This window comes from Papio anubis, chromosome 10 (genome assembly GCF_008728515.1).
Source record: "Papio anubis isolate 15944 chromosome 10, Panubis1.0, whole genome shotgun sequence".
NCBI lineage: Eukaryota > Metazoa > Chordata > Mammalia > Primates > Cercopithecidae > Papio > Papio anubis.
In genome coordinates this window covers 62,674,400-62,700,329 of record NC_044985.1, presented here as the reverse complement: position 1 = coordinate 62,700,329, position 25,930 = coordinate 62,674,400, and the positions used below count along the sequence as shown (strand labels likewise).

The following is a 25,930-nucleotide window of genomic DNA, read 5'->3' as shown; positions in this document are numbered from 1 at the left end:
GGAGTTTCATCATGTTGGCCAGGCTGGTCTCGAACTCCTGACCTCAAGTGACCTGCCCACCTCGGCCTCCCAAAGAGCTGGGATTACAGGCCTGAGCCACTGTGCCCACCCCTTTCTATTGTTAAGTTGAAAGAGCTCTTTATATATTCTGGATACTAGATGCTTATCAGATACATAATTTGTAAATATTTTCTTCCATTCTAAGGATTTTCTTTTTACTTATTTGATAATGTCCTTTGTACACAAAAGTCTTAATTTTGATGAAGTCCAATTTATCTGTTTGTTGTTGTTGTTGCTTATGCTACTGGTGTCATATCTAAAAAACTATTGCCAAATTCAAGGTGATGAAAATTTACTTATAAAATTCTTCTAAAAATTTCTTAGTTTTAGCTTTTACATTGAGATCACTGATACATTTTAAGTTAATTTTTATATGGCACGAGAGGTAAGAATTCAGTTTTATTCTTTTACATGTGAATATCTAGTTGTTCTAGCTCCACTAGCTTAAGAGACTATTCTTTCCTAATTGAATGGTCCTGACATCATTGTTGAAAATCAATTGTCCATAGACATATAGATATATTTCTGAACTCTCAATTCTAGGCCATTGCCCTATATGTCTATCCTTGTGTCAATACACTGTTTTTGATTACTGTTGCTTTGTAGTAAGTTTTGAAATTTAGAAGTGTGAGTCCTCCAAATTTGTTCTTTTTCAATATTGTTTTGATTATTATGATCCCCTTACAAGTCCATATAAATATGAGGATTATCTCTTCAATTTCTGTCAAAAAGCCTGTGAAATTTTTATATTGATTACATTGAATCTGTGGATTACTTTAGATAGTACTGCTTTTTAGCAACATTGTCTTCCAACTCATAAACATGGGTTCTCTTTTCATTTATTTAGGTCTTCTTCAATTTCTTTCAGTAATGATTTTTAGTTTTCAATGTACAAGTCTTTCACCTCCTTGGTTAAACGTATTCCTAGGTATTTGATTCTTTCTGATGCTCTTGTAAATGGAATTCTTGATTTCCTTTTTAGATTATTCATTTCTTTATAAAGAAACACAACTGATTTTTTTGTGTGTTGATCTCATACTCTGTAACTTTGCTGAATTTATTAAGTAGCTTTAGCATCATTTCTTCTTTAAACATTTGGTAGAATTCACCAGTGTAGTCACCTGGGCCTAGTGCTTTCTTATTTGGAAGGTTGTTAATTATTGATTTAATTTTTTAATAGATATAGACTTGTTCAGATTACCTATTTTTTCTTGTGTGAGTTTTGGTAGATTGTGTCTTTCAAGGAATTTGTCCATTTCATCTCAGTTATCAAATTTGTGGGCATAGAGCCACTTATAGTATTCCTTTTTATCTTTTTAATGTCCATGGGATCAGTAGTTGTGGCCCCTCTTTCATTTCCAATATTAGTAGTTTGTTTCTTTTCTCTTTCTTTCTTGATTAGCCTGAGTAGAGATTTATCAATTTTATTGATCTTTTTCTAGAACTCGTTTTTGCTTTCATTGATTTTCTCTGTTGTTTTCATTTCATTGACTCCTCCTCTAATTGTTATTATTTTCTTCTGTTTACTTAAGGTTTAATTTACTCTCTATAGTTCCTATGGTGAAAACTCAGAATATTGATTTTAGGTCTTTTTTCATTTCATATATATGTATATATTCAATGCTATAAAATTTTCTTTAAGCACTACTATTGTGGCATCTTAAAAATTTTGATACATCGTATTTTCATTTTCTCATTTAGTTCAAAATATTTATATTTCCCTGAGACTTCTTTGACCCATGTGTTATTTAAAAGTGTATTGTTTAATATTAAAATATTGTGGTATTTTTGGTTATATTTCTGTTATTGATATGTAGTTTAATTCTTTTGTGGTCTGAGAGTACTTTTGTATGATTTCTGTTTTTAAAAATTTGTTAAGGTATGTTTTATGACCCAGGATATGGCCTATCTTGATGAATGTTCCATGTAAGCTTGAGAGGAAGTATGTTATGCATTGTTGGAGGAATTATTGTATAAATGGCAATTAGATCAAGTTGACTGATGGTGCTGTTCAGTTCATCTATATACTTAATAATTTTCAGTCTGCTGGATATAATGATTACTGATAGAAGGATGTTGAAGTCTCTATTATAGTATATTTATCTATTTTTCCATGCAGTTCTATTAATTTTTGCCTCATATATTTTGACTCTCTGTTGTTAGGCTCATACACATTTAGAATTGTCATGCCTTCTTGTAGATTGACTCCTTTATTATTATGTGACACCCATCTTAATCTCAAATAATATTCCTTGCTCTAAAATATTATCTGTCTAGAATTAACATAGCTACTCCATCTTTCTTTAGATTAGTGTTAGCATGGTACATCTTTCTCCATCCATTTACTTTATTTTCCAACTAGCTTTATTGAGTTATAATTGACAACTAAAAATTGTATACACCTAAGTTATACAATATGATGTTTTGAGGTATGTATACGTTGCAAAATAATTAACACATGTTAAATTAATTGAGTTAATTGACATATCACCTCACATTGTTACTCCACTTCATTTACTTTTAATGCACTTCTGCCTTTATATTTGGAGTAGGTTTCTTGTGGACAATATACAGTTGAGTCTTATTATTCTTATCCACTCTAATAGTCTCTGCTGAATCCAGGAGGGGTTGAGCAAGGGCATGTAAAAATATCTCAAAGCTTTTCTACCATTTTTAAGTCACCTTTTTCTTGCTTCAGCCTTTGTTTGGTGGCTGTAAATCTTTGACTACTTTCCAGAGTTCTAACAAAAATAAGACAGTTTTTGCCTGTGTTTTTGTTTGTTTGTTTGTTTGTTTGTTTCTGAGGCAGAGGCTCGCTCTGTCACCCAGGCTGGAGTGCAGTGGCACTATCTCAGCTCACTGCAAGCTCTGCCTCCCGGGTTCACGCCATTCTCCTGCCTCAGCCTCCGTAATAGCTGGGACTACAGGCGCCCGCCGCCACGCTCAGCTAATTTTTTTGCATTTTTAGTAGAGACGGGGTTTCACCATGTTAGTCAGGATGGTCTCGATCTCCTGACCTCGTGATCCGCCCGCCTCAACCTCCCAGCGTTTTCTGATGTTTCTCTACAGGAATGGTCACTTGGAGCTATCTATTCTCCCATTTTTATTGACATCTGTCAGCTGTTTTAATATTTCATTGGCTTTTTAATTAATCAACTTAAAAATCAATTCTAATATTTTAATCTAAAACTGCTAATTTCTGATTTTGTATTAAATCAGTTTATCCCCCTTAATTTGTTGTTTTATTTATTTTTTAAATAATTTAGAGCTAGATGTTGAGATAATTTGTTTTCTTTCTTTGTTTAAGTTGTCTAATACTATGTATTTAACCTGAGCATAAGGTTAGCTGTATATTTAAAGTTTTTAAATGTAGTAGCCTTATTATTATTTTTAAAAACAGTCTATAATTGTAGTTCTTATTCTCTGTTCATTTGATGTAAGACTGCTTATATTTACTTGAAATATTTCAGTGCCACAGATACAAAGGTTCATGAGTGTCCTTACTGTGGATTGCACTATTTATCATTATAAATGCCATTTGTAAGCATCAGTGATTTTAGTTTTGATTCTAATTTGTTCAATATTATAGTCCTGCTTTCTCTTGTCTGTCTTTGCCTGATATATCTCATCTCTTTATTTTCAAGAAGTATTTCTTTTTAGGGACACTCTAGGAAACACAAATTGGTTGAATTTTGCTGCCTTTTTATCCTCATTGTGATAGCGTTTGTCTTTTTGTTTAAAAAGTTAGCTCATCCACATGTTTTGTGTTAATTGATATTTAATTATGTACTTGTCATTATGTTTGTGTGTGTGTGTGTGTGTGCGTGTGTCCTTATGAACCTGCTCTTATTTCTTTTGTTTTCTTTGTTGTATTTTTCTTTATCACATTTTTAAGTTCCTTTTTATGTTGATATTTTAGAATTTATTCATACTATTTTAGTCTACTGTACTCTTTAAAAATTATGCCTTTATTTTGGTGCTAACTTCAAGAATTATATGGAACTTATTAAATCCTCCTATCCCTGAATGAGACAATTATGTAAGCACATGTTCCTTTTCATTTTTCATATTTTGTTTAAACAGTAGGTAATGTTGGTTATAGATATCTTAAATTTTAAATTATGACTATTCTGGTTTAAAAATCTACTCTTAATATTTACATTAAGCGTCATGGTCATATTAACAACTAATGACAATTATTTGCAATAAACAGTAAGCTTTACTGGGCTTGTTTCTCACAACCTTTATTCTTGATCATTCTTCTAGGTGTGTTCTTATTACTTTTCTTATTTTTTTTGGAACTGTGAGATTAACATAATATTCGATACCCCTTGGGAATGTAGACATGTGTCTTTGACAGATGTCAGCAGTGTTTGGACAATGTTTAAATGTGAATCCCTTTAGCCTGGCCATGCTTCCTGGCTCACCTCAATCCAATCGCTCCTTCCTTCCTATTTGATATACTTTCTTGTATAACAGTTTGTGTTTATCAATTATCTTTCCTAGACCACATACAATTTCTAATATCCAAGTGTTTAAAATGTGATCCTGTGTTCTTACATTGAGTTAACATCCTGCCTTATGCCTTTTCTTTTGTACTTAGGCTTTGGAAGATCGGGTATGGGAACTCTTGCAGGAAGCAGACAAGACAGCTGAAGAGAACAAGGATCAGAGTCAGGTCTACGACGCCATGGCCGAGACTCTGGGTGAAGCATGGGCAGCCCTGGTGTCCATGCTTGAAAGAAGAATGGAGCTCCTTAGGTTGACTTCTGAATTTTTTGAAAATGCCTTGGAGGTTTGTGCTTTAAAAAACTTCTCCCTTCCCCACATCAGAGCAAATTAATAGCACTCCTGAAAATGTTTGTTTTTCCACAAATAGACATTGCAAGCAGTTAAAAAAATGGCAGAATAACCAAGACATACATAGACAATATATTTATTTTTTGATTGTCAATAAATAAAATTATTACTATTTTAAGCGTAGGTCTTCAAACAAAAACAAAGTACAGTTAAGTAACTAAAATTTGGTAAAATATTAAGTAATAATGGGAATGCTCATAAGTCATTATGATTATTTCCCTCTATAGAAGGTAGTAATACAATTACTAAATCAAACAATTACCCTGATTGTAGGATTACTAAGAAATGCTGGTCTAGAGTGTTGTTCTCGGCTAAAAGTTGGAGAATAAAATTTCCTTTTGCTGCCTATGTTTTAAAAAGGTAATTATAGAATATTCCATAGGATATTTGATTCATAAATATAGCATTTTCTCAGTACTTTCCTAAGGCGTATAGTTGATTTTCCATAGTTTGAACACCTTACAATACAAGAGAAGGAAAAAGTCCTTCTGGACCTAAGAAGGTCATGTCTCCATGTGAGTTTTCTCGAATTCTACAATTTTTTGAGGTTTCTCATTTCAAAATGTGAGTTTCAAAGAACATTATCAAAAGAGGTATTATATTTGGTATAAGACAGTTATTGGAAATTTCACTTTTAACTTCTCTGTCAAGTGGCAGCCCATTCATTTTGATGTGAGAGCACTGTTTCATTATGATAAAGCACTAGCTTTGAAAAATATGACATTTCTAAACTAAAAATTCAGTACTTAAATCCAAAATAATGAAGGAAAGAAGATTAGTAATGGAACCTAAAAATTGGAGTAGGCAATCTCATGCATCATGAACTTGTTTAAAAGCAAAAGGGAGGAATAAAAACCTTATTATAACTTTCAAGGCTTGTTTTTCACAGTTTGAACACTGAAGTTTAACTCATTTCAGAGACCATCTTGGAAGAAGTTTCATACACAATCTTTCTTCCCTGAAAATAAATAAAACAGCTGAAATATACCTACAGACCCCAAATTATGGATATATCTGACTCATTCTATCTTAGTAAGTAGGGTACAGGTGTCAACTGTCCTTGAAACTCATCTGTTTTGAGTCCAGGAAATTTTCTTCTTTTTCTAGCGTTAGAGCAATATTTGTTTCTCATTGTGCTTTAGTGTTAATGCTAGCTTATCTTCTCCATGATGAGTAAATTACTTTCCGATATAACATGAAGTAAAAGGAAATAGCAGGCCAAACCATGATTCAACCCAACACTGTTATTCTTACACTTGCGTGAGCTTGTATTGCTTCTAGTGAAAAGACTAATTATTACTTGTATTATCCCATTTCCAATTTTGTGAATCACTTCATATTAAACTGAAGACAAACTGCTATATAATCCTTATGCCCCCTTTGTATGCCAAAGCCATTTCTTTAGTGATAAAAGAGAGTGGAGAAAGGAAAATACCAATAAAAGTAAACAGAACTTTAGGGAAGCTTTTTTCTGAGTAAAGCATTGTTTGCTTATTGGTTTATTTTTAATTTGATAACAAACTGAAATATAAATATAAGTTAAACAGTGACCCTGGAACTTTTTGTAATGTTCTGCAGGTAACAAACAAACCACCTACTAGGATTTTTTTTCTTTTTGAAGATTCTCTTTAAATAATATTTTAAAAATCAGTTATTAGAAATTGAGTGAATTAGAGATGTAAATGATGTGGATATTGACTCCCTTATTGAATTATGTGCATGCAGAAGTTTTTGAGAAATTAAAAATTAATAATGATTGCATGGTTGATCATTATTACAAGATTATTTCAGGCTCACTCACAGACATAACTATCAGTTGGGTTATTCTCACCTCAAACACTGTGCTATAATTTAGAAACACCGCCCCTGAGTGGCAGCAGCAGATGTCCATCAGGTTGTTCTGATAGGATAACAGAGGCCTGCCTTGCATTTCCAAAACATGTCCCATGCTCTTCAGTCTCTCTCTCGTCATTCCATTTCATTTATAATTGGATTTCATATGGCTGTTGTAATAAACTACAGTCGATTGTGTTGATCAAATAGTTACATTAAAATATTAAGAATCCCCAGATTCAAAGATGATAGTTTGGAGAAGACTTGAAACAGAAGATAAGTAACATCTCAAGCTTCTGTGTCTTTTACACTGATACTTTTCCTTAATTAGTTTATTCTAAACCTAATCCAAAGGTGAATATATTGAAATGCTCATATAAATTGTGATAATTACTATTGAATCTTAGTGCTAAAACAAGCCAGCTATTTGTCTACCACTATAGACATACTGTGACAGGATAACCAAATGCATTTTGCCGTCTTCTAAAATTTATTTCTAAGATGATTTTCCTGAGCATTTTAACATCACGTTAATTATCTCTCTCAATTTCCCACTGCCTCTATGGAGAAAAAGAAAAAGAGAGACCAGTCATGTTCCTCACCATTTAGAGTGTGAAATTGCTATGCATTTTCCTTGAAAGAGAGGATAAATTTCTCACTTGTCATTCTCGCTCCATCTAATCTCATTTTATTTATAGATGTAATGCATACAAATTATTGATAAAAATGCAAACAGAATTACAAATTATAGATTCAAATATTAAAATTTTACCTTCTCTTGCTCATCCTTAATTTCATTTCTTCTCATTAAGTCACCATTTGGTGTGTATTTTGTCAGACCGCTTTCTATACAAATATATATATAGGATTAGATATGGATTAGACTATGTATTATTTGGAAACTTGCATATTTCACTGCTAAGTTCAATTATAGAGGGAAAAAATAACTATACTTCAACTTTCTCTCTAAGTGAGTTCTTAAGCTACATTTACTTGTAAATGTGTAGATTACTTTCTAGTTAACCTCTTCCTGGTTTCCCTTAGCTAACTATCTGCTTATTCTTAATTAAGTGCCTTAGAATGTTGAAAGTGACTGTATACATAGGACATTATAATTTTGTTTGAAAAATTTGATAGGCATTTGGACAGTAAACAGGTTGGTTTATTTCAGCATACAAAATTAGGTATGAAAGGAGAAGAAAGTTCTTACCAATGACACTCTGTAAATTGACCACATGCAAACACACACCCTCACACAAACACCGTAAGCCAACACACACTCACACAAACACATACGAACATATACCCTTGCACAAACACACATCCTCAGTTGGGCTACTAATTTATGAAAAACATCTGCAGGTAACTAACAATGGCACATTAATTTTTATACAAATGTCTTTCCTCTGTATTTCTATTGTAGTTTGCTATTAAAATAGACCAAGCTGAAGATTTCCTCCAGAATACTCATGAGTTTGAGAATGCTGAGTCCTTAAAATCACTTCTTCAGCTTCATGAACATCATACTAAAGGCAAGAAATACGTTTATTTCTCGCAGAAGTGTTTAGAGGTTTTAAAAGATGTTAAAGTGAGAATGCTTATGTATGACAGTGTATTTGAAATTTTATCTATTTATGTATACCTCAGCTTGTTCTAAGAAAAGTTAAATAAAGCTTCATTTTTAGTCATCTTCTGAAAGAAAGAAGTAGTTGTAGATATGCTGAGAGGACAGTAGAGGACATGCCTCCAGGAGATTCTGTTATTTGGTCTGCTAGAGTTTAGCTCCTGAGGACAGAGGCCATTTCTTCCTTGTTCATCCTTTTGCCCTTAGCATCTAGCAAGGTTCCTGGCCACATGGTAGATCCTCAAGAAATGTTCTTAGTTGAATAAATCATTGAATTCAGTGAATGTTCCTTCTAAGGGTCAATCAATGAAGGTCATTCTTTAAAAAGCAGGTCTGGATCAGCAAAATTCCTCTTTCACTATTGCCGTTAAAAAATGGAATAGTGAATTTTTCCAGATGAAAATCTAATAAAACACTCTACAAAAAGATTTTCAATTCCCTTTGAACAACTAGAAAGACAGTCTAGTTGTTAACCAACAATTTGTATGCCAAGGCTTTCTACAAAAATTTGGTGTGGGCCAGGAGTGGAGTAGGGAACGCATTTGTAGAAAAGTAGTAGTTAACCTGTCATCTTTTGCTGTGGAAAGAGGTTAGATAAATAGATAGAAACAACCATTTCCTTTCTGCCTAATATGTCTTCTAGTTTTACTGCCAAATAGAACAGGGGCTGGATGGAAAGACTTCCTGAATTCATTTGTCACAGTTCTAACTTGACTTCCAGCTCCACCAGCCTGTCATTCTGGACTTTAAAAAACCAAAAGGTGTTTTAAAGTCACAAATAGATTGAGTGTTTATATTACCCTTCAAAAGACTCTAGACAATAGATCATTATGATAAATTACTTATCACAACTTTCTAAAACTCAAAGATTAATGGACTCAATCTTTTCTATGTAAGATTAAAGGACTTAATCTTTCCTATGTAAATTCTTATGAGATCCTACCAAATACGTATATATAATTTCCACTGATTATTGTTCTATAGGACCTATCACTAATAGGGATTATAAAAAGCATCAAAAGCTTGTGCTTTAAAGCAACAGTTGCCTATTATTATACAGCAGTAGTAATCTAGCTAGGTCCAAAGGAAATGAGTAGAATCACGTGAAATTCCTGCTAGGAGACTAGAAGGTAACAGATGGGTTCTGTGGTCTCAGTTCACTCTTCTTTCAACCAACATGATCATCACACAGCAGTTTTACCTCCAGAAACCTGACAGTGACAGATGCTATTGTTGAAGAGTTTCAATACTGAAGCAATCAAATGAAAGCATTCTCCGGAGGGACGGGGGGCTTGTAGAAGTAGGGGCTTTTCCATAAATATTTGGGAATGGAGCTAGCAGGGGAATGTAGCCTTAATGCTGTTTTGTTGTTGCTACTGCTGTTGGCTCCTTCAGAGCTCCTAGGATCTGCGGCACCGTGGGCCAGTTTACATCAGGGACGTGCTGCTTTGTTTGCACTTCTTTGGCATCCAGCTGACAGTGAAACTGATGTCTTGCTTTTCGGGGGTACAGCCTTCGAGAGTCCACTGGGTCTCCTTAGTCCGAAGAGATGGATAAAAATGCTAGTGGAAGACAGGAAACATAGGTTATTTTTGTGATGAAAAAATATTCTTCCATCTTGATGACATATTTATTGTGAGAGTTTGTGCCCTTCTGTGTGATACTTTAAGCACAGAGATGACAGAAAACTCTGGTCAGGACACTTCTTCCCAGTTCATATGCCCAGTGGTGGCTTCAAGGGCTTTTGTTTTCATAAAACAAAAAAATGAGAGTTGATGCAATTTATTAACCAACTACTTCCGTGGGATATGATTAAGATTAGCAGATTTGAAATGCTTATTAAAGGGTGAAATTCTGATTTTTTAGTTAAGGGCTTCATATCTATTATCTTTAAATTTAAGCAATAAAATATGTCTGTAAGTGCAGCTAGCCATTCTAGTAAGTTTCTGAGATGTTGATCGGTTGAGTAGTATAAAACATGAGTGTCAGGGTGACAAAAGCTGGAAAAACTGTAATCAAACTTACCCCTAATAGTCACTTTATTTCAATTAGCTTCACCTATGCTTTCTCCTTATTCAGCAATGCTAAGGTTCTCTACTATGTAAGAAACGCATTCTTTAACACTATGGAAGTCAGAACCAGGATTAATGGGTTGAAGTTTCTGCCCCCTGGAATGTTTCAGAATAAGTTGGTTCCCTCTACTACATAACAATCCTTGAAATAGAAGGAATAATATACCCTTTTCCAGTCTTCTCTCCTTGGGGTTAAAATTACCTAGTTAAAGTCTTCCAGCAAATATGGTTTCCAGATTATTTACTGGCCTAGTTGCCCTCAATCAAAGAACACATAATTAAACACTGTTTTCTGAACCCATAACCTGGTGAGAAATCCAGGGCCACGTGTCAGGGGAGTACATGGCCCTTTTCCTCAGGAAGCCTGCAGTTTATCAGGACATGTGCATATTCCCTGGTAACTCCCTCTGTACTTCCTGTGGGTACTTCAGTACATCACCTCACACACTGTGTAGTAATGATTTATTTTCTTATTTATCTTCGTCATCAGGTTGTGAGACCCTAAATCTCTGAAGCTGAGAATAGTGTGCAACCTGAAGTATATTCGTTCAGTGTTATTTGTGTATAATTCCAATGTATGACATGGCAGAATGATACAAAAGTGAGCAACACACAAGGTGCCATAGGGACATTAAGGAGAAGAAAATTTACTCTAAGCTCCAAAGAATGACAACTGCACCCTCCAGTTTTCTAAGGGTCTTCTTAAAATGAATGTAAGAACTGAGAAGCTGCATCACAGGAAGGATCATATTCCTTCTTTTTTCTTCTTGGATGTTGTATATATCTTATTTTAAAATTTATTTTTACTTAGTTTTTTTATTATACTTTAAGTTCTGGGGTACATGTTCAGAATGTGCAGTTTTGTTACATAGGTATACACTTGCCATGGTGGTTTGCTGCACCCATCAACCCGTCACTTACATTAGGTATTTCTCCTAATGTTATCCCTCCTCTAACTCCCGCCCCCAGACAGGCCCCACTGTGTGATGTTTCCCTCCCTGTGTCCATGTGTTCTCATTGTTCAACTCCCACTTATGAGTGAGAACATGTGGTGTTTGGTTTTCTGTTCTTGTGATAGTTTGCTGAGAATGATGGTTTCCAGCTTCATCCATGTCCCTGCAAACGACATGAACTCATCTATTTTTATGGCTGCATAGTATTCCATGGTGTGTGTATATGTGCCACATTTTCTTTATCCAGTCCATTATTGATGGACATTTGGGTTGGTTCCAAGTCTTTGCTATTGTGAATAGTACTGCAGTAAACATACATGTGTATCTGTCTTTATAGTAGAATGATTTATAATCCTTTGGGTATATACCCAGTAATGGGATTGCTGGGTCAAATGGTATTTCTAGTTCTAGATCCTTGGGGATTCACAACACTGTCATCCACAATGGTTGAACTAATTTACACTCCCACCAACAGTGTAAAAGCATCCCTATTTCTCCACATTCTCTCTAGTATCTGTTGTTTCCTAACTTTTTGATGATTGCCATTCTAACTGGCATGAGATGGTATCTCATTGTGGTTTTGATTTGCATTTCTCTAATGAACAGTGATGATGAGCATTTTTTCATATGTTTGTTGGCTGCATAAATGTCTTCTTTTGAGAAGTATCTGTTCATATCCTTCACCCACTTTTTGATGGGGTGGTTTGTTTCTTTTAAATTCTTTTTTTTTTTTTTTTTTTGGTGGAGTCTCACTTTGCCACCCAGGCTGGAGTGCAGTGGCACAATCTCAGCTCACTGCAACCTCCGCCTCCCTGGTTCAAGTGATTCTTCTGTCTCAGCCTCCTGAGTAGCTGGGACTTCAGGCGTGTGCCACCAAGCCCAGCTAATTTTTGTATTTTTAGTAGAGAAAGGGTTTCACCATATTGGCCAGGCTGGTCTCAAACTCCTGACCTCATGATCCGCCCGCCTTGGCCTCCCAAAGTGCTGGGATTACAGGCATGAGCCACTGTGCCCATAATTTTTCTTGTAAATTTGTTTAAATTCTCTGTAGATTCTGGATATTAGCCCTTTGTCAGATGGATAAATTGCAAACATTTTTTCCCATTCTGTAGGTTGCCTGTTCACTCTGATGATAGTTTCTTTTGCTGTTCAGAAGTTCTTTAGTTTAATTAGATCCCATTTGTGTATTTTGCTTGTTGTTGCCATTGCTTTTGGTGTTTCAGACATGAAGTCTTTGCCCATGCCTGCCTTGAATGGTATTGCCCAGGTTTTCTTCTAGGATTTTTATGGTCCTAGATCTCACATTTAAGTCTTTGATTCATCTTGAGTTGATTTTCATATAAGGTGTAAGGAAGGGGTCCAGTTTCTGTTTTCCATATATGGCTAGCAGGTTTCCCAACGCCATTTATTAAATAGGTAATTTTTTCCCCATTGCTTGTTTGTGTCAGGTTTGTCAAAGATCAGTTGGTTGTAGACGTGTGGTGTTATTTCTGAGGCCTCTGTTCTGTTTCATTGGTCTATATATCTGTTTTGGTACCAGTGCCATGCTGTTTTGGTTACTGCGGCCTTGTAGTATAGTTTGAAGTCAGGTAGTGGGATGCCTCCAGCTTTGTTCTTCTTGTCCAGGATTGTCTTGGCTATGTGGGCTCTTTTTTTGTTCCATTTGAATTTTAAAGTAGTTTTTCCAATTCTGTGAAGAAAGTCAGTAGTAGCTTGATGGGAATAGCATTGAATCTATAAATTACTTTGGGCAGTATAGCCATTTTCACGATATTGATTCATCCTATCCATGAGCATGGGATGTTTTTCCACTTGTTTGTGTCCTCTCTTATTTCCTTGAGCAGTGGTTGGTAATTTTCCCTGAAGAGGTCCCTCACATCCCTTATAAGTTGGATTCCTAGGTATTTTATTCTCTTTGTAGCAGTTGTGAATGGGAGTTCACTCATGACTTGGCTCTTTGTTTGTCTGTTATTGGTGTATAAGAATGCTTGTGATTTTTGCACATTGATTTTGTATTCTGAGACTTTGCTGAAGTTGCATATCAGCGTAAGGAGATTTTGGGCTGAGACAATAGAGTTTTCTAAATATACAGTCATGTAATCTGCAAACAGAGACAATTTGACTTCTTCTGTTCCTATTTGAATACCATTTATTTCTTTCTCTTGCCTGACCGCCCTGGCCAGAACTTCCAATACTATGTTGAATAGGAGTGTTGAGACAGGGCATCTTTGTCTTGTGCCAGTTTTCAAAGGAAATGCTTCCAATTTTTGCCCATTCAGTTTGATATTGGCTGTGGGTTTGTCATAAATAGCTCTTATTATTTTGAGATACATTCCATTGATACCTAGTTTATTGAGGATTTTTAGCATGAAGAGGTGTTGAATTTTGTTGAAAGCCTTTTCTGCATCTATTGAGATTATCATGTGGTTTTTGTCATTGATTCTGTTTATGTGATGGATTATGTTTATTGATTTGCATATGTTGAATCAGCCTTGCATCCCAGGGATGAAGTTAACTTGATCGTGGTGGATGAGCTTTTTGATGTGCTGCTGGATTAGGTTCACCAGTATTTTATTGAGGATTTTTGCATCGATGTTCATCAGGGATATTGGCCCAAAATTGTCTTTTTTTGTTGTGTCTCTGCAGGCTTTGGTATCAGGATGATGCTGGCCTCATAAAATGAGTTGGGGAGGATTCCCCCATTTTCTATTGTTTGGAATAGTTTCAGAAGGAATGGTACCAGCTCCTCTTTGTACCTCTGGTAGAATTCAGCTGTGAATCCGTCTGATCCTGGACTTTTTTTTTGGTTGGTAGGCTATTAATTACTGCCTCAATTTCAAAACTTGTTATTGGTTTATTCAGGAATTCGACTTCTTCCTGGTTTAGACTTGGGAGAGGGTATGTGTCCAGGAATTTATCCAATTCTTCTAGATTTTCTAGTTTATTTGCATAGAGGTGTTTATAGTATTCTCTGATGGTACTTTGTATTTCTGTGGGATCGGTGGTGATATCCCCTATATCATTTTTTATTGTGTCTATTTGATTCTTCTCTCTTCTTAACTAGTCTGGCTAGCAGTCCGTTTTGTTGATCTTTTCAAAAAACCAGCTCCTGGATTCAGTGATTTTTTGAAGGATTTTTTGTGTTTCTATCTCCTTCAGTTCTGCTCTGATCTTAGTTATTTCTTGTCTTCTGCTAGATTTTGAATGTGTTTGCGGTTGCTTCTCTGGTTCTTTTAATTGTGATGTTAGGTTGTCAATTTCAGATCTTTCCTGCTTTCTTTTGTAGGCATTTAGTGCTATAAATTTCCCTCTACACACATCTTTAAATGTGTCCCAGAGATTCTGGTACACTGTGTTTTCATTCTCATTGGTTTCAAAGAACATCTTTATTTTTGCCTTCATTTCCTTATTTACCCAGTAGTCATTCAGGAGCATGTTGTTCAGTTTCCATGTAGTTGTGCAGTTTTGAGTGAGTTTCTTAATCCTGAGCTCTAATTTGATTGCACTGTGTTCTGAGAGACTGTTATGATTTCCATTCTTTTGCATTTGCTGTGGAGTATTTTACTTCCAATCATGTGGTCAATTTTAGAATAATTGTGATGAGGTGCTGAGAAAAATGTATATTCTGTTGAATTGGGGTGAAGAGTTCTGTAGATGTCTATTAGGTCTGCTTGTTCCAGAGCTGAGTTCAAGTCCTGAGTATCTTTGTTAATTTTCTGTCTCGTTGATCTGTCTAATATTGGCAGTGGGGTGTTAAAATGTCCCACTATTATTGTGTGGGAGTCTAAGTCTTTTTGTAGGTCTCTAAGAACTTGCTTTATGAATCTGGGTGCTCCTGTATTAGGTGCATGTATATTTAGGATAGTTAGCTCTTCTTGCTGCATTGATCCCTTTCCCATTATGTAATGCCCTTCTTTGTCTCTTTTGATCTTTGTTAGTTTAAAGTCTGTTTTACGAGATTAGGATTGCAACTCCCGCTTTTTTTTCCACTTTCCATTTGCTTGGTAAATATTCCACCACCCTTTTATTTTGAGCCTATGTGTGTCTTTGCACATAAGATGGGTTTCCTGAATACAGCACTCTAATGGGTCTTGACTCTATCCAATTTGCCAGTCTGTGTCTTTTAATTGGTCCAGTTAGCCCATTTACATTTAAGGTTAATATTGTTATGTGTGAATTTGATCCTGTCATTATGATGTTAGCTTGTTGTTTTGCCTGTTAGTTGATGCAGTTTCTTCATAGTGTCAATGTTCTTTACAGTTTATTATGTTTTTGCAGTGGCTGGTATGAGTTGTTCCTTTCCATGTTTAGTGCTTCCTGCAGGAGCTTTTGTAAGGCAGGCCTGGTGGTGACAAAATCAGCAGTTCCTTGTCTATAAAGGATTTTATTCCTCCTTCACTTAGGAAGCTTAGTGTGGCTGGATACGAAATTCTGGGCTGAAAATTCTTTTCTTTAAGAATGTTGAATATTGGCCCCCACTCTCTTCCGGCTTGCAGGGTTTCTGCCGAGAGATCCACTGTTAGTCTTTGTGTGTAACCCGACCTTTCTCTCCAGCTGCCCTTAACATTTTTTCCTTCATTTCAACCTTGGTGAATCTGACGATTGTGTGTCTTGGGATTGCTCTTCTCGAGGAATATCTTTGTGGTGTTCTCTGTATTTCCTGAATTTGAACGTTGGCCTGCCTTGCTAAGTTGTGAAAGTTCTCCTGGATACTATCCTGAAGAGTGTTTCCAACTTGGTTCCATTCTCCTCATCACTTTCAGGTACACCAATCGAACATCGATTTGGTCTTTTCAAATAGTCCCATATTTCTTGGAGGCTTTTCTTGTTCCTTTTTATTCTTTTTTCTCTAATCTTGTCTTCTCTCTTTATTTCATTAATTTGATCTTCAATCACTGATATCTTTTCTTCTGCTTGATCGATTCAGCTATTGAAACTTGTGTATGCTTCACAAAGTTCTCGTGCTGTGTTTTTCAGCTCCATGAGGTCATTTATATTCTTCTCTGCACTGGTTATTCTAGTTAGCAATTCGTCTAACCTTTCTTTCAAGCTTCTTAGCTTCCTTGCATTGGGTTAGAACATGCTCCTTTAGCTCAGAGGAGTTTGTTATTACCCACCTTCTGAAGCCTACTTCTGTCAATTTGTCAAACTCATTCTATGTCAAGTTTTGTTCCCTTGCTGGTGAGGAGTTTTGATCCTTTGGAGGAGAAGAAGCATTTGGGTTTTGGAATTTTCAGCCTTTTTGCACTGGTTTCTCCCCATCTTTGTGAATTTATCTACCTTTGGCCTTTGATGTTGGTGACCTTTGGATGAGGTCTTTGAGTGGACGTGCTGTTCCTTTCTGTTTGTTAGATTTCCTTCTGATAGTCAGGCCCCTCTGCTGCTGGTCTGCTGGAGTTTGCTGGAGGTTCACTCCTGACCCTATGTGCCTGGGTATCACCAGTGGAGGCTGCAGAACAGCAAAGATTGCCACCTGATCTTTCCTCTGGAAGCTTCATCCCAGAGGGGCACCTGCTAGATGCCAGTCAGAGCTCTCCTGTATGAGGTGTCTGTCGGCCCCTACTGGGAGGTGTCTGCCAGTCAGGATACACAGGGGTCAGGGACCCACTTGAGGAGACAGTCTGACCCTTAGCAGAGTTTGAATGCTGTGCTGGGAGGTTCACTACTCTTCAGATCTGTCAGGCAGGGATGTTCAAGTCTGCTGAAACTTTACCCATAGTTACCCCTTTCCCCAGGTGCTCTGTGCCAGGGAGATGGGAGTTTTATCTCTAAGTCCTTGATGGGGGCTGCTGCCATTTTTTCAGAAATGCCCTGCTCAGAGAAGAGAAATCTGGCAGTCTGGCCACAGCAGACTTGCTGAGCTGCAGTGGGCTCCCCCCAGTTCGAAATTCCCTGTGGCTTTGTTTACACTGTGAGTGTAAAACTGCCTACTCAAGCCTCAGCAATTATGGATGCTCCTACCCCCACCAAGCTCGAACGTCCCGGGTCGATCTCGGACTGCTGCTGTGCTGACAGCGAGAATTTCAAGCCAGTGGATCTTAGTTTGCTGGGCTCTGTGGGGGTGGAACCTGCCGAGCCAGACCACTTGGCTCCTTGGCTTCAGCACCCTTTCCAGGGGAGTGAAGAGTTTTGTCTCACTGGTGTTCAAGGTGCCCTGGGGTATGGAAAAAAAGAACTCCTGTAGCTAGTTCGGTGTCTGCCCAAATGGCTGCCCAGTTTTTTGCTTGAAACCCAGGGGCCTGGTGGGGTGGGCACCGGAGGGGATCTCCCGGTTTGTGGGTTGCGAAGAAAATTCCCCTACCCCTTGTGCTTCCTGGGTGAGGTGACACCCCACCCTGCTTTGGCTCGCCTTCTGTGGGCTGCACCCACTGTCCAACCAGTACCAATGAGATGAACTGGGTACCTCAGTTGGAAATGCAGAAATCACCTTCCTTCTGTGTCGATCTATCTAGGAGCTGCAGACTAGAGCTGTTCCTATTCAGCCATCTTGCCAGCAATCGTGAATGTTTTTTATATCTTAAACCTAGCTAGGGTATACATTCCTGGTGGCCCATTATACTATTATCTGTACTTTTGTCTCTATTTGAAAATACCCATTAATTATGTTCAAGAGAAACCATCCCACTGGGGAACATAGAATAATTTTTGAAGTATTAGGAAGAAATATCATACATTATCTCAGGACCAAGATGGTGACCTTGATGGATTTTATAAAGTACTCATTTGGAAAGTTTATTTAACAAGCTATAAACCTATCCACCTTGTGTATACCTATTATACCATCTTAAATTGGTTATTTATACTTAATAATTGTGGCAAACTATAGAGGTATTAATATAAAATATGATGTATTTTGTGAACTTTAATGATAATTTTTTAGATAGATTGAAAATTAATCAAAACAATTAATGAAAATTTATCAACTATTTTCTAAGTTCACATCAGAAGGTATTGTGTCAGTAAGAAGGATTTTGTATGTGCTGATATACAATCTTTAAAAAAAATTGACTGTAAAGATGTTCTTGAAGGTCGCAATATATCTAGACAGTTTACCCTTGGGGAAAAACACATCACTTTGTAAGATCAACTGATGGAATAAATAGCTAGGAAAATGTAAACTGTGAAGAAACAAAATGTAAGAAACTGAAAGACTGAGGGAACTGGCAGAGGAAACTGAGGGAAGAATCCATCCACCTCAACAGCCGTCATGGTGGCAGGTAACAGACTGACTCAGCCTGGATACATTTTACAAGTTAATGCTGGCTCAGGAGGCTGTGTGCGTGGCAATATTGTGGTAGTTGTTATATTATTTTGGCAGAAGGTGAAACAGAAAACCAGGAAAAAAAAATGTGAATTGTAATTTTGGCTAATTGTTCGTGTTCTCACGGGAACCAGAACAGGTTGACCATTAGTCTGCAATACCCTGAGGAACTAAAGTTGTGCCTCCCTCTCTCATTTGCAAAGTCTAATGTGTAAGAGTTAGTTACAGGAAGGAAGGAAACCCTGTGGAGACCCTGTTGCCTTCCCAAACTTCTCATGTGTGGGCTGTATGTGTGTGTATGTTTGTGTGTAGCTGTTCACAATATCATAACAAACTCTTCAGTGCAAAGGAAAAAGACTATTTCTCTCTCTATATAAAAGGAGACTCCATCATACTTCTTACTTCATTAAGGATATACAAATTAAACTCTTTAGTCTGATAGGTAAGGCCTGCTATAACTCGTTTCTCCAATTGTGTCTTGGACCTCCCCGTAAGAACTTGTTCTGAGCAGATAGATCTTTTCCTGAACCCTACCCCCAGTCCTATCTTGTTCATGTTTGCTTCCATTTCTTTTTTCCAAAGAAATTGACTTGAATTATGATGTTCTCCCTGACTTTTCTTACACTATCTACATTCTCCCGTTCTTCTGACTTGGTTGAAGTCTGTGGTTGTTTTTGTCTTTTGTTTCTTCGCATTGTTGACTCACAATCAAATTGCTCAGCGGACATAATCACACTGTCATTCGGAGCAGATACTACTAGCTAATATTTTACAGGACAGATCTAGGTCATGTGGAATAAACTACTTCAAATTATTTCCTTTTCATCTCAAAATGCCTTTTTACAGTATATTCACTTATCTTATTCTCTCCTCCAGCTTTCTCCCCTCCCCGAAAAAAAAGGGTGTCAATTGAAAGAGAAAACTGGCCCAACTACCTCAGCCTACATCATCGCTGTGTAATAAACTGCCAAGAATGCTGAAGTTGAGTGTGTCCCTATAGTGGAAAGAACACTGAGTTATACTAATCACAAGTCTTGAGTTTCAGCACCGGTTCAGTCCATTTTTATTAGTGTCAGACTTGGTAAGATGCTTACTCTCCCAGTGTTCTCCACAGTTCCCCCATCCTGAAAATAAAATAATAATAATAAAAAACAGTATATTTGACCCCGTTATTCTCTCAAGATACTATCCTAGCATTTTCTTATAAAAACAAATGTCTCAAATATTGTCCTGCTTGTTGCCTTCCCACTTCTCAGCTCGCTTTCTTCTCACTTCTCATTGCCTTCTCACTCCTCACCCTGGTAACTTGGCTTCTGTTTCCATCACAAAACTCAAAGTCTTCTCAACTTCTCTTTTATACATCTCTGGAGAACTTCTGATCTCTAACATCTGTAGCTCTCCCAATCTCCTCCCCCCGCATTTCAAAATATTTGTTCTCGCTCTATCATTCTACAAAAATGATAGCAAATCTCCTGTACCAGTCACCGTGCTAAGTGCTGTATGCAGTCATGGTCTCTGTCCTCATGTTGCAATGGAGCCTAGTGGCAAAGACAGACATTAAGTGTGAGAGTATTTGATCCCATTTGGTTTGTCCTTTGAGGAAGTGACAGTTGACATGAAGTATGAGTACAGTAAAGGTAACGAAGGAGGGTGTTGAGGAGAATGATGTCCCTGTGAGTGGACATAGTGAAAAGTTCAGGGTCAGGAGGGAGTATAGCATGTGTGAGGAATTTAAAGAAGAATGAAAAATTGAGAAATTGAGACAATTTGAAAAGGACGGAAGAGACTAGACCATGCCAGACATAGTAATCTACATTAAGGGGTCTGTCTTTAATTTTAAGGCAATGGGGTGCCATTGTTTAAGTGTGTGTGTGTTTGTGTGTGTGTGTGCATGCATGTGTGTGTGAGAGAGAGGAAGGAAGGAAGGAAGGAAGGAAGGAAGGAAGGAAGGAAGGAAGGAAGGAAAGAAAGAAAGAAAGAAAGAAAGAAAGAAAGAAAGAAAGAAAGAAAGAAAGAAAGAAAGAAAGAAAGGAAGGAAAAGAGAAAGAAGGGAGGGAGGGAGAGAGAGAGAGAGAGAGAAAGGAAGGAAGGAAGGAAGGAAGGAAGGAAGAGAGGGAGGGAGGGTGGGTGGGAGAGAGATGTTATGTTTAGAAAAGATCGCTGTGGCTAAAGTCTGGAGCATTGATAGATGGATTGGAGAGAGGATGCAATTAAGAGAAGACTGTACATCCAGGCAACAAATGATGCTTTCCATGGTGAGGATAGACAGAAGTAGACAGATGCCAGAGATACCATGTAATATCAACAGGTCTTGATGATGGCGGGTTGAAGGAGAGGGATGTCATGGACAACTCCTTCATTTCTGCCCGATGGAGACTGGACAGTTCCCCAACTGCTCCTTCAGTTGATCCACAAGTGTAGATGCCTCTCAATGTGCTATTCTCAACTCTTTCTTCTTCTACACTTTCTCCCTTAGTAGTTCTTCAATTTCTAGCTTAACATCTCAATTCTACAAGATGTTACCCAAACTTACAATGCTATTTACTCCAGAGATCACATACTGGTAGCCCATTTGGGAGATATCGATGCTTCATTATCCTGTGATTTTTTAATTAAAAAATATGAATTATGAAAGATTTAGAAGTCAGAACTTTCATATAAAATTTGCATTTGAAACTCTTTTAATAATTGGAAGCTCCATCAACACTGAACCCATATTCTTCATGTCAACAGTTCGTCAGAACTGAGTGACAGCTGACCCTTTTAGCAAGTATTTTCCACTTTGCTGTAGTCCCTGACATTTGGGCACCTGGCCACCACATTTATTGAGTTTTTGTTTGGTCATCCCAGGCACTAGCCTTTAAACCTCAGCTTTAGTCCAATCACCTTGGAATGTAGAGCATTTACCCAGCATCATACCGCTGAAAACTGCAGCAATGTCAAAATCCCACGCTCATTCTACTCCCTGCCTGAATCACACAATTGCTGAACAAAGCATCCCATCAGTTGGCAGTTAGCACTATCACAATTGCTAGGCTAAGGTGTTTGACCAGTTTTTTCTTTGAAGTACTGTAGGCAGTTTCTGTCCACATATTTTAATTCCTTGCAGCACAACTTGTTTTTTATTAACATAAAAATTACATATATTTTACATTGTGAAGAGTCCAAATATTGCTGTATAAAAGCTTGCTAATATCATTATTCTTTCTTCTTTCTAATTTTCTTCTAGAACTCTTGGAACGGTCTTTAGCCCTTTTAAACAAAAGTCAACAACTCACTGACTTCATAGAAAAATTCAAGTGTGAAGGACCTAATGTGAATCCTGAGTTGATTCAGGGAGCTCATAGCAGCTGTCTGAAGATTGACAGCCTTCTTGAACTTCTACAAGACAGGAGAAGACAGTTAGACAAGTACTTGAAGCAACAGTGGCAAGAATTGAGCCAGGTTCTGCAGATATGTCAGTGGGACCAACGAGAAAACCAGGTAACCCAAAGGGGCATTGGATGATGTTCCAGTCTCAGCGGATTAGTTGTTATATGGATTAACCATTCCCTGGGGCAGTTTGTCAGTCTTCATGGTCAAATCCTTTGGTCTTTGGTCCAAAAAGCTTTCATCCAAACTACCATGTTGTTTTTCCCTGTAAGTAATATAAAATCAAATGTATGCATTTTTTTCATTATACTGTTGATTTTATAAATGAGAGAACACCTGTGGGTAGTTTCGAGAATGAATGTATTCTATTGTTGGATTCTTCCTTCCTTCCAGGTCACTACTTTTAGACATGTTTCTTTAACATTTTGAAATGTTAATTGCAATTTTCTTAAAAGTTGAAGAGGCATGATGCTGCCAAATTGTGCTAGATTGCTACTTACATCAGTAAAAAAAGTCTGTCAGCCCAAAATAGAGATAATGTTCTTAGAAGAGTAGTCTGATGCCAATCAAGAAATATGACCTTGGCCCATAGCTGCAGGATCTGTGGTCAGAGGGCTTTGGGGGTTGATGAGTTTGCAGGCTCATTAGAGCTCATTACCCAGGCTGCGAGCACATTTCTGATGGGTTGTCAATGTGCTTGACATGGATTTCTTCTGCTACAATTATTTGATGCGAAGAGTGGGCAGAACTCTCTTTGCAAACCCCCAACTCAAATAAGTGAGAAGTTTATCACAATACTTCTGATTGTCTTAATTCCATGTTTAAATCTGTACAGATTAAGTGGAAGGAATTTTTAGGGAGAAATTATGTGGAGGGAGGTCTCCTGGCCTAGATACACGGCAAAGAGGTTTTTTCATATATTTAATATTATTGCTCCATCCAAATTGAAGAGACATTCATATATTTGGAAGCGCATATGAGTCCAGAAGAAACTGGTTCTTATTTCAAGCTGGAAAAATGAGAACTTAAATGATGATCAACCTTTCAATTAATACTTATTGAGCACCTACTATGTACCAGTTCCTATCATAAGTGTTGGGGATATACTAGACCACAAGATGGTGCCTTTTTCCTCTAGGAAATTTTCTTCTAATTCAATGTTTTTCAACCTTCACACTATTGACATTTGGTGCTAGGTAATTCCTGGTTGTGGGAGGCTGTCCTGTCCAGCACACTCTAGGATACAGAGCAGCCTTGCTGGCCTCTACCAACAAGATACCAGTACAACATCCCCAGTTGTGAAAAACCAGAACTGTCTCTAGACATTGCCAGATGTCCCCTGGGGGACAAAATTACCCCCAGTTAAGAACCATTGTTCTAATGTGATGAGGACTTATAATAAACAAATGACCTGATGATGAAATCAAATAACATAATGAATTTTGACATGTGTTGGTCAACTTTTCATCAAAGAAGGAATCAAAGAAGGCTCTCCGAGGAAGTGGAATAGAGCAGAGACCCAAATGCAGATGTCAGTCATATATTCTCCTGCTTGCATTTTGTTGCCATTCCCTTCTAAGTCACCATACACTTTCTAAGCTGCCTTGCTTTTATCATTTTACACTGACTGCTGCCCGCTCCTCCTGTCCTGCTTCTGCTGTGCTTGACCTGCGGACTCTGCTCTAGCCATTATACACTCTGACACGCACTTTCATATGCTCATCTCCCAAAGCATTATCGTCCAATGCAAAGGTCTTTTCCTGATGACTCTGGCATAACAAGAAGGAAATTAATCCTCAGGACAAGAAACTTAAAATTGTAAGACAACTGTTTCCAAAGTTCTTTGTCCTTCCGAGCATGAGTGGGTGTATTTTAGCTCCCTTGCTCCTCTCTGTCTCTCTCTGCCCTAATCCTGACCAACCACCGTGTTCCCAGAGCTACTATCCCCTTAAAGGAACCTTCCTTTTATCTCTTCATACTTGTGTTTACAACCCCAAGCCCCTGCCTCTAGTGCTTCCAAAAATACATTAAAAACTCCTCTTGCTTTATCATACAGAGAAGCATTTGTATTTTAAACCTCAACATCTCTTATCTGGATTAACAGAACAATTTCCCAATAATGAGAAAATAGCTTCAGTAATTTTATTTATTTATTTTTAAATATTTATTTTTAAAAGGCAATTTTGCCTTTCTGCCCCATAACTATGGCAGTAATCATCCACTTGAATCCTCTGTAGTAAAAAGAAAAGAAAAAAATCATCTGAAAATTTAGAAGATTCAAAATGGACATTCTAACCCGGCCACATTCTTTTTTTTTTTTTTTTTTTTTTGAGACAGAGTCTCACTCTGTGGCCCAGGCTGGAGTGCAGTGGCCGGATCTCAGCTCACTGCAAGCTCCGCCTCCCGGGTTCACGCCATTCTCCTGCCTCAGCCTCCGGAGTAGCTGGGACTACAGGCGCCCGCCACCTCGCCTGGCTAGTTTTTTGTATTTTTTAGTAGAGATGGGGTTTCACCAGATTAGCCAGGATGGTCTCGATCTTCTGACCTTGTGATCCGCCCGTCCGGCCACATTCTTAAAGGAAGTCTAAATCCCTTGCTAAACCTGGAAAGCAAAAATATATTTGCTAATAAGTAAAGTAAGGTATAGTAGAAGGTGTCTGACTTGGTAAGTTCTCTAACTTATGGGGTCTCATTTTGTTTTAGAGGTGAATGCTTTTGGAAGGGGTGCTTTTTAAAAAGTAAAGTTTATTTTTTAGAGCTCTTTTAGGTTCACAGCAAAATTGAGAGAAAGGTACAGAGATTTCCTATATGCTCCCTGTCCCCACACGTGCAGTTTCTCTCTTTATCAACATCTCCCCTCAGAATAGCTTGTTTACAATCAATGGGCCTACAGTGACACATCACTATCACCCAAAGTCCACAGTTTACAGGAAGGTTCACTCTTGATGATGTATGTTCCAAATGTCCAATTCCACATACATATGGGTTTGAACAAATGTGTAATGACCTGCACCCACCATCATAGCATCATAGAAACCATGTTCACTGCCCTAATAATCCTCTGTGCTCTGCTTGTTCATTGCTCCCTTCCCTCTAACCCCTGGTAAACACTCATCTTTACTGTTCCCATAGTTTTGCCTTGTCCATAATGTCATATAGTTAGAATCATACAGGACTTTTCAGATTGGCGTTTTTCATTTAGTAATATGCATTCAAGTTTCCTCCATGTCCTTTCATGGCTTGATAGCTCATTTATGCTTAGCGCTAAATAATATTCTAGACAACCCTGGGCAAAGCAGGGAGACCCTGTCTCTACAAAAACTTTTTTAAAGTAGACAGGTGTGATGGTGTGTACCTGTGATCCCAGCTACTCAGGAGGCTGAAGTCGGAGGATCCCTTGAGTCTGGTAGGTTGAGACTGCAGTGAGCCATGATTATGCCACTACACTCCAGTCCGGGTGACACAGAGCAAGACTCTGTCTCAAATAACATAAATAAATCAATAAATCAATAAGTATCCCATTGTCTGCATTTACCACAGTTTGTTCATCCATTAATCTACTGGCATCTTAGTTGCTTCCAAATTTTGGCAATGATGAATAAAGCTGTTGTGGACATCCCTGTGCAGCTTTTTATGTGAAGATAAGTTTTCAATTTATATAGATAAATACCAAGGAATGCGATTGCTGGGTCATATGGTGAGAGTGTGTTTAGTTTTGTAAGAAACTGCTAAACTATTTTTCAAAGCGGCTGTACCATTTTGGATTCCCACCAGCAATGAATGAGTGTTCCTGTTGCTGTACATCCTTGTCAGCATTTGGCATTGTCAGTGTTCTAGATTTTGGACACTTTAATAGCTGTGTTGTGGTATCTCATTGCTGTTTTAATGGGCTTCA

General features: G+C 37.5%; 1 protein-coding gene across 5 annotated transcripts in view; it reads left to right on the top strand.

Moving 5' to 3' along the window:
• The window catches only part of CCDC141 (coiled-coil domain containing 141), a 249,619-nt gene that overhangs the window by 60,561 nt on the left and 163,128 nt on the right, over window positions 1-25,930 (top strand). For all 5 annotated transcript variants that reach the window (XM_009182528.4, XM_009182527.4, XM_021924378.2 and 2 more), the window contains exons 3-5: window positions 4,664-4,855; window positions 8,177-8,285; window positions 21,893-22,146. In XM_009182528.4, the coding sequence (XP_009180792.2) occupies window positions 4,664-4,855; window positions 8,177-8,285; window positions 21,893-22,146 (555 nt within the window). The remainder of the gene's footprint in view (window positions 1-4,663; window positions 4,856-8,176; window positions 8,286-21,892; window positions 22,147-25,930) is intronic.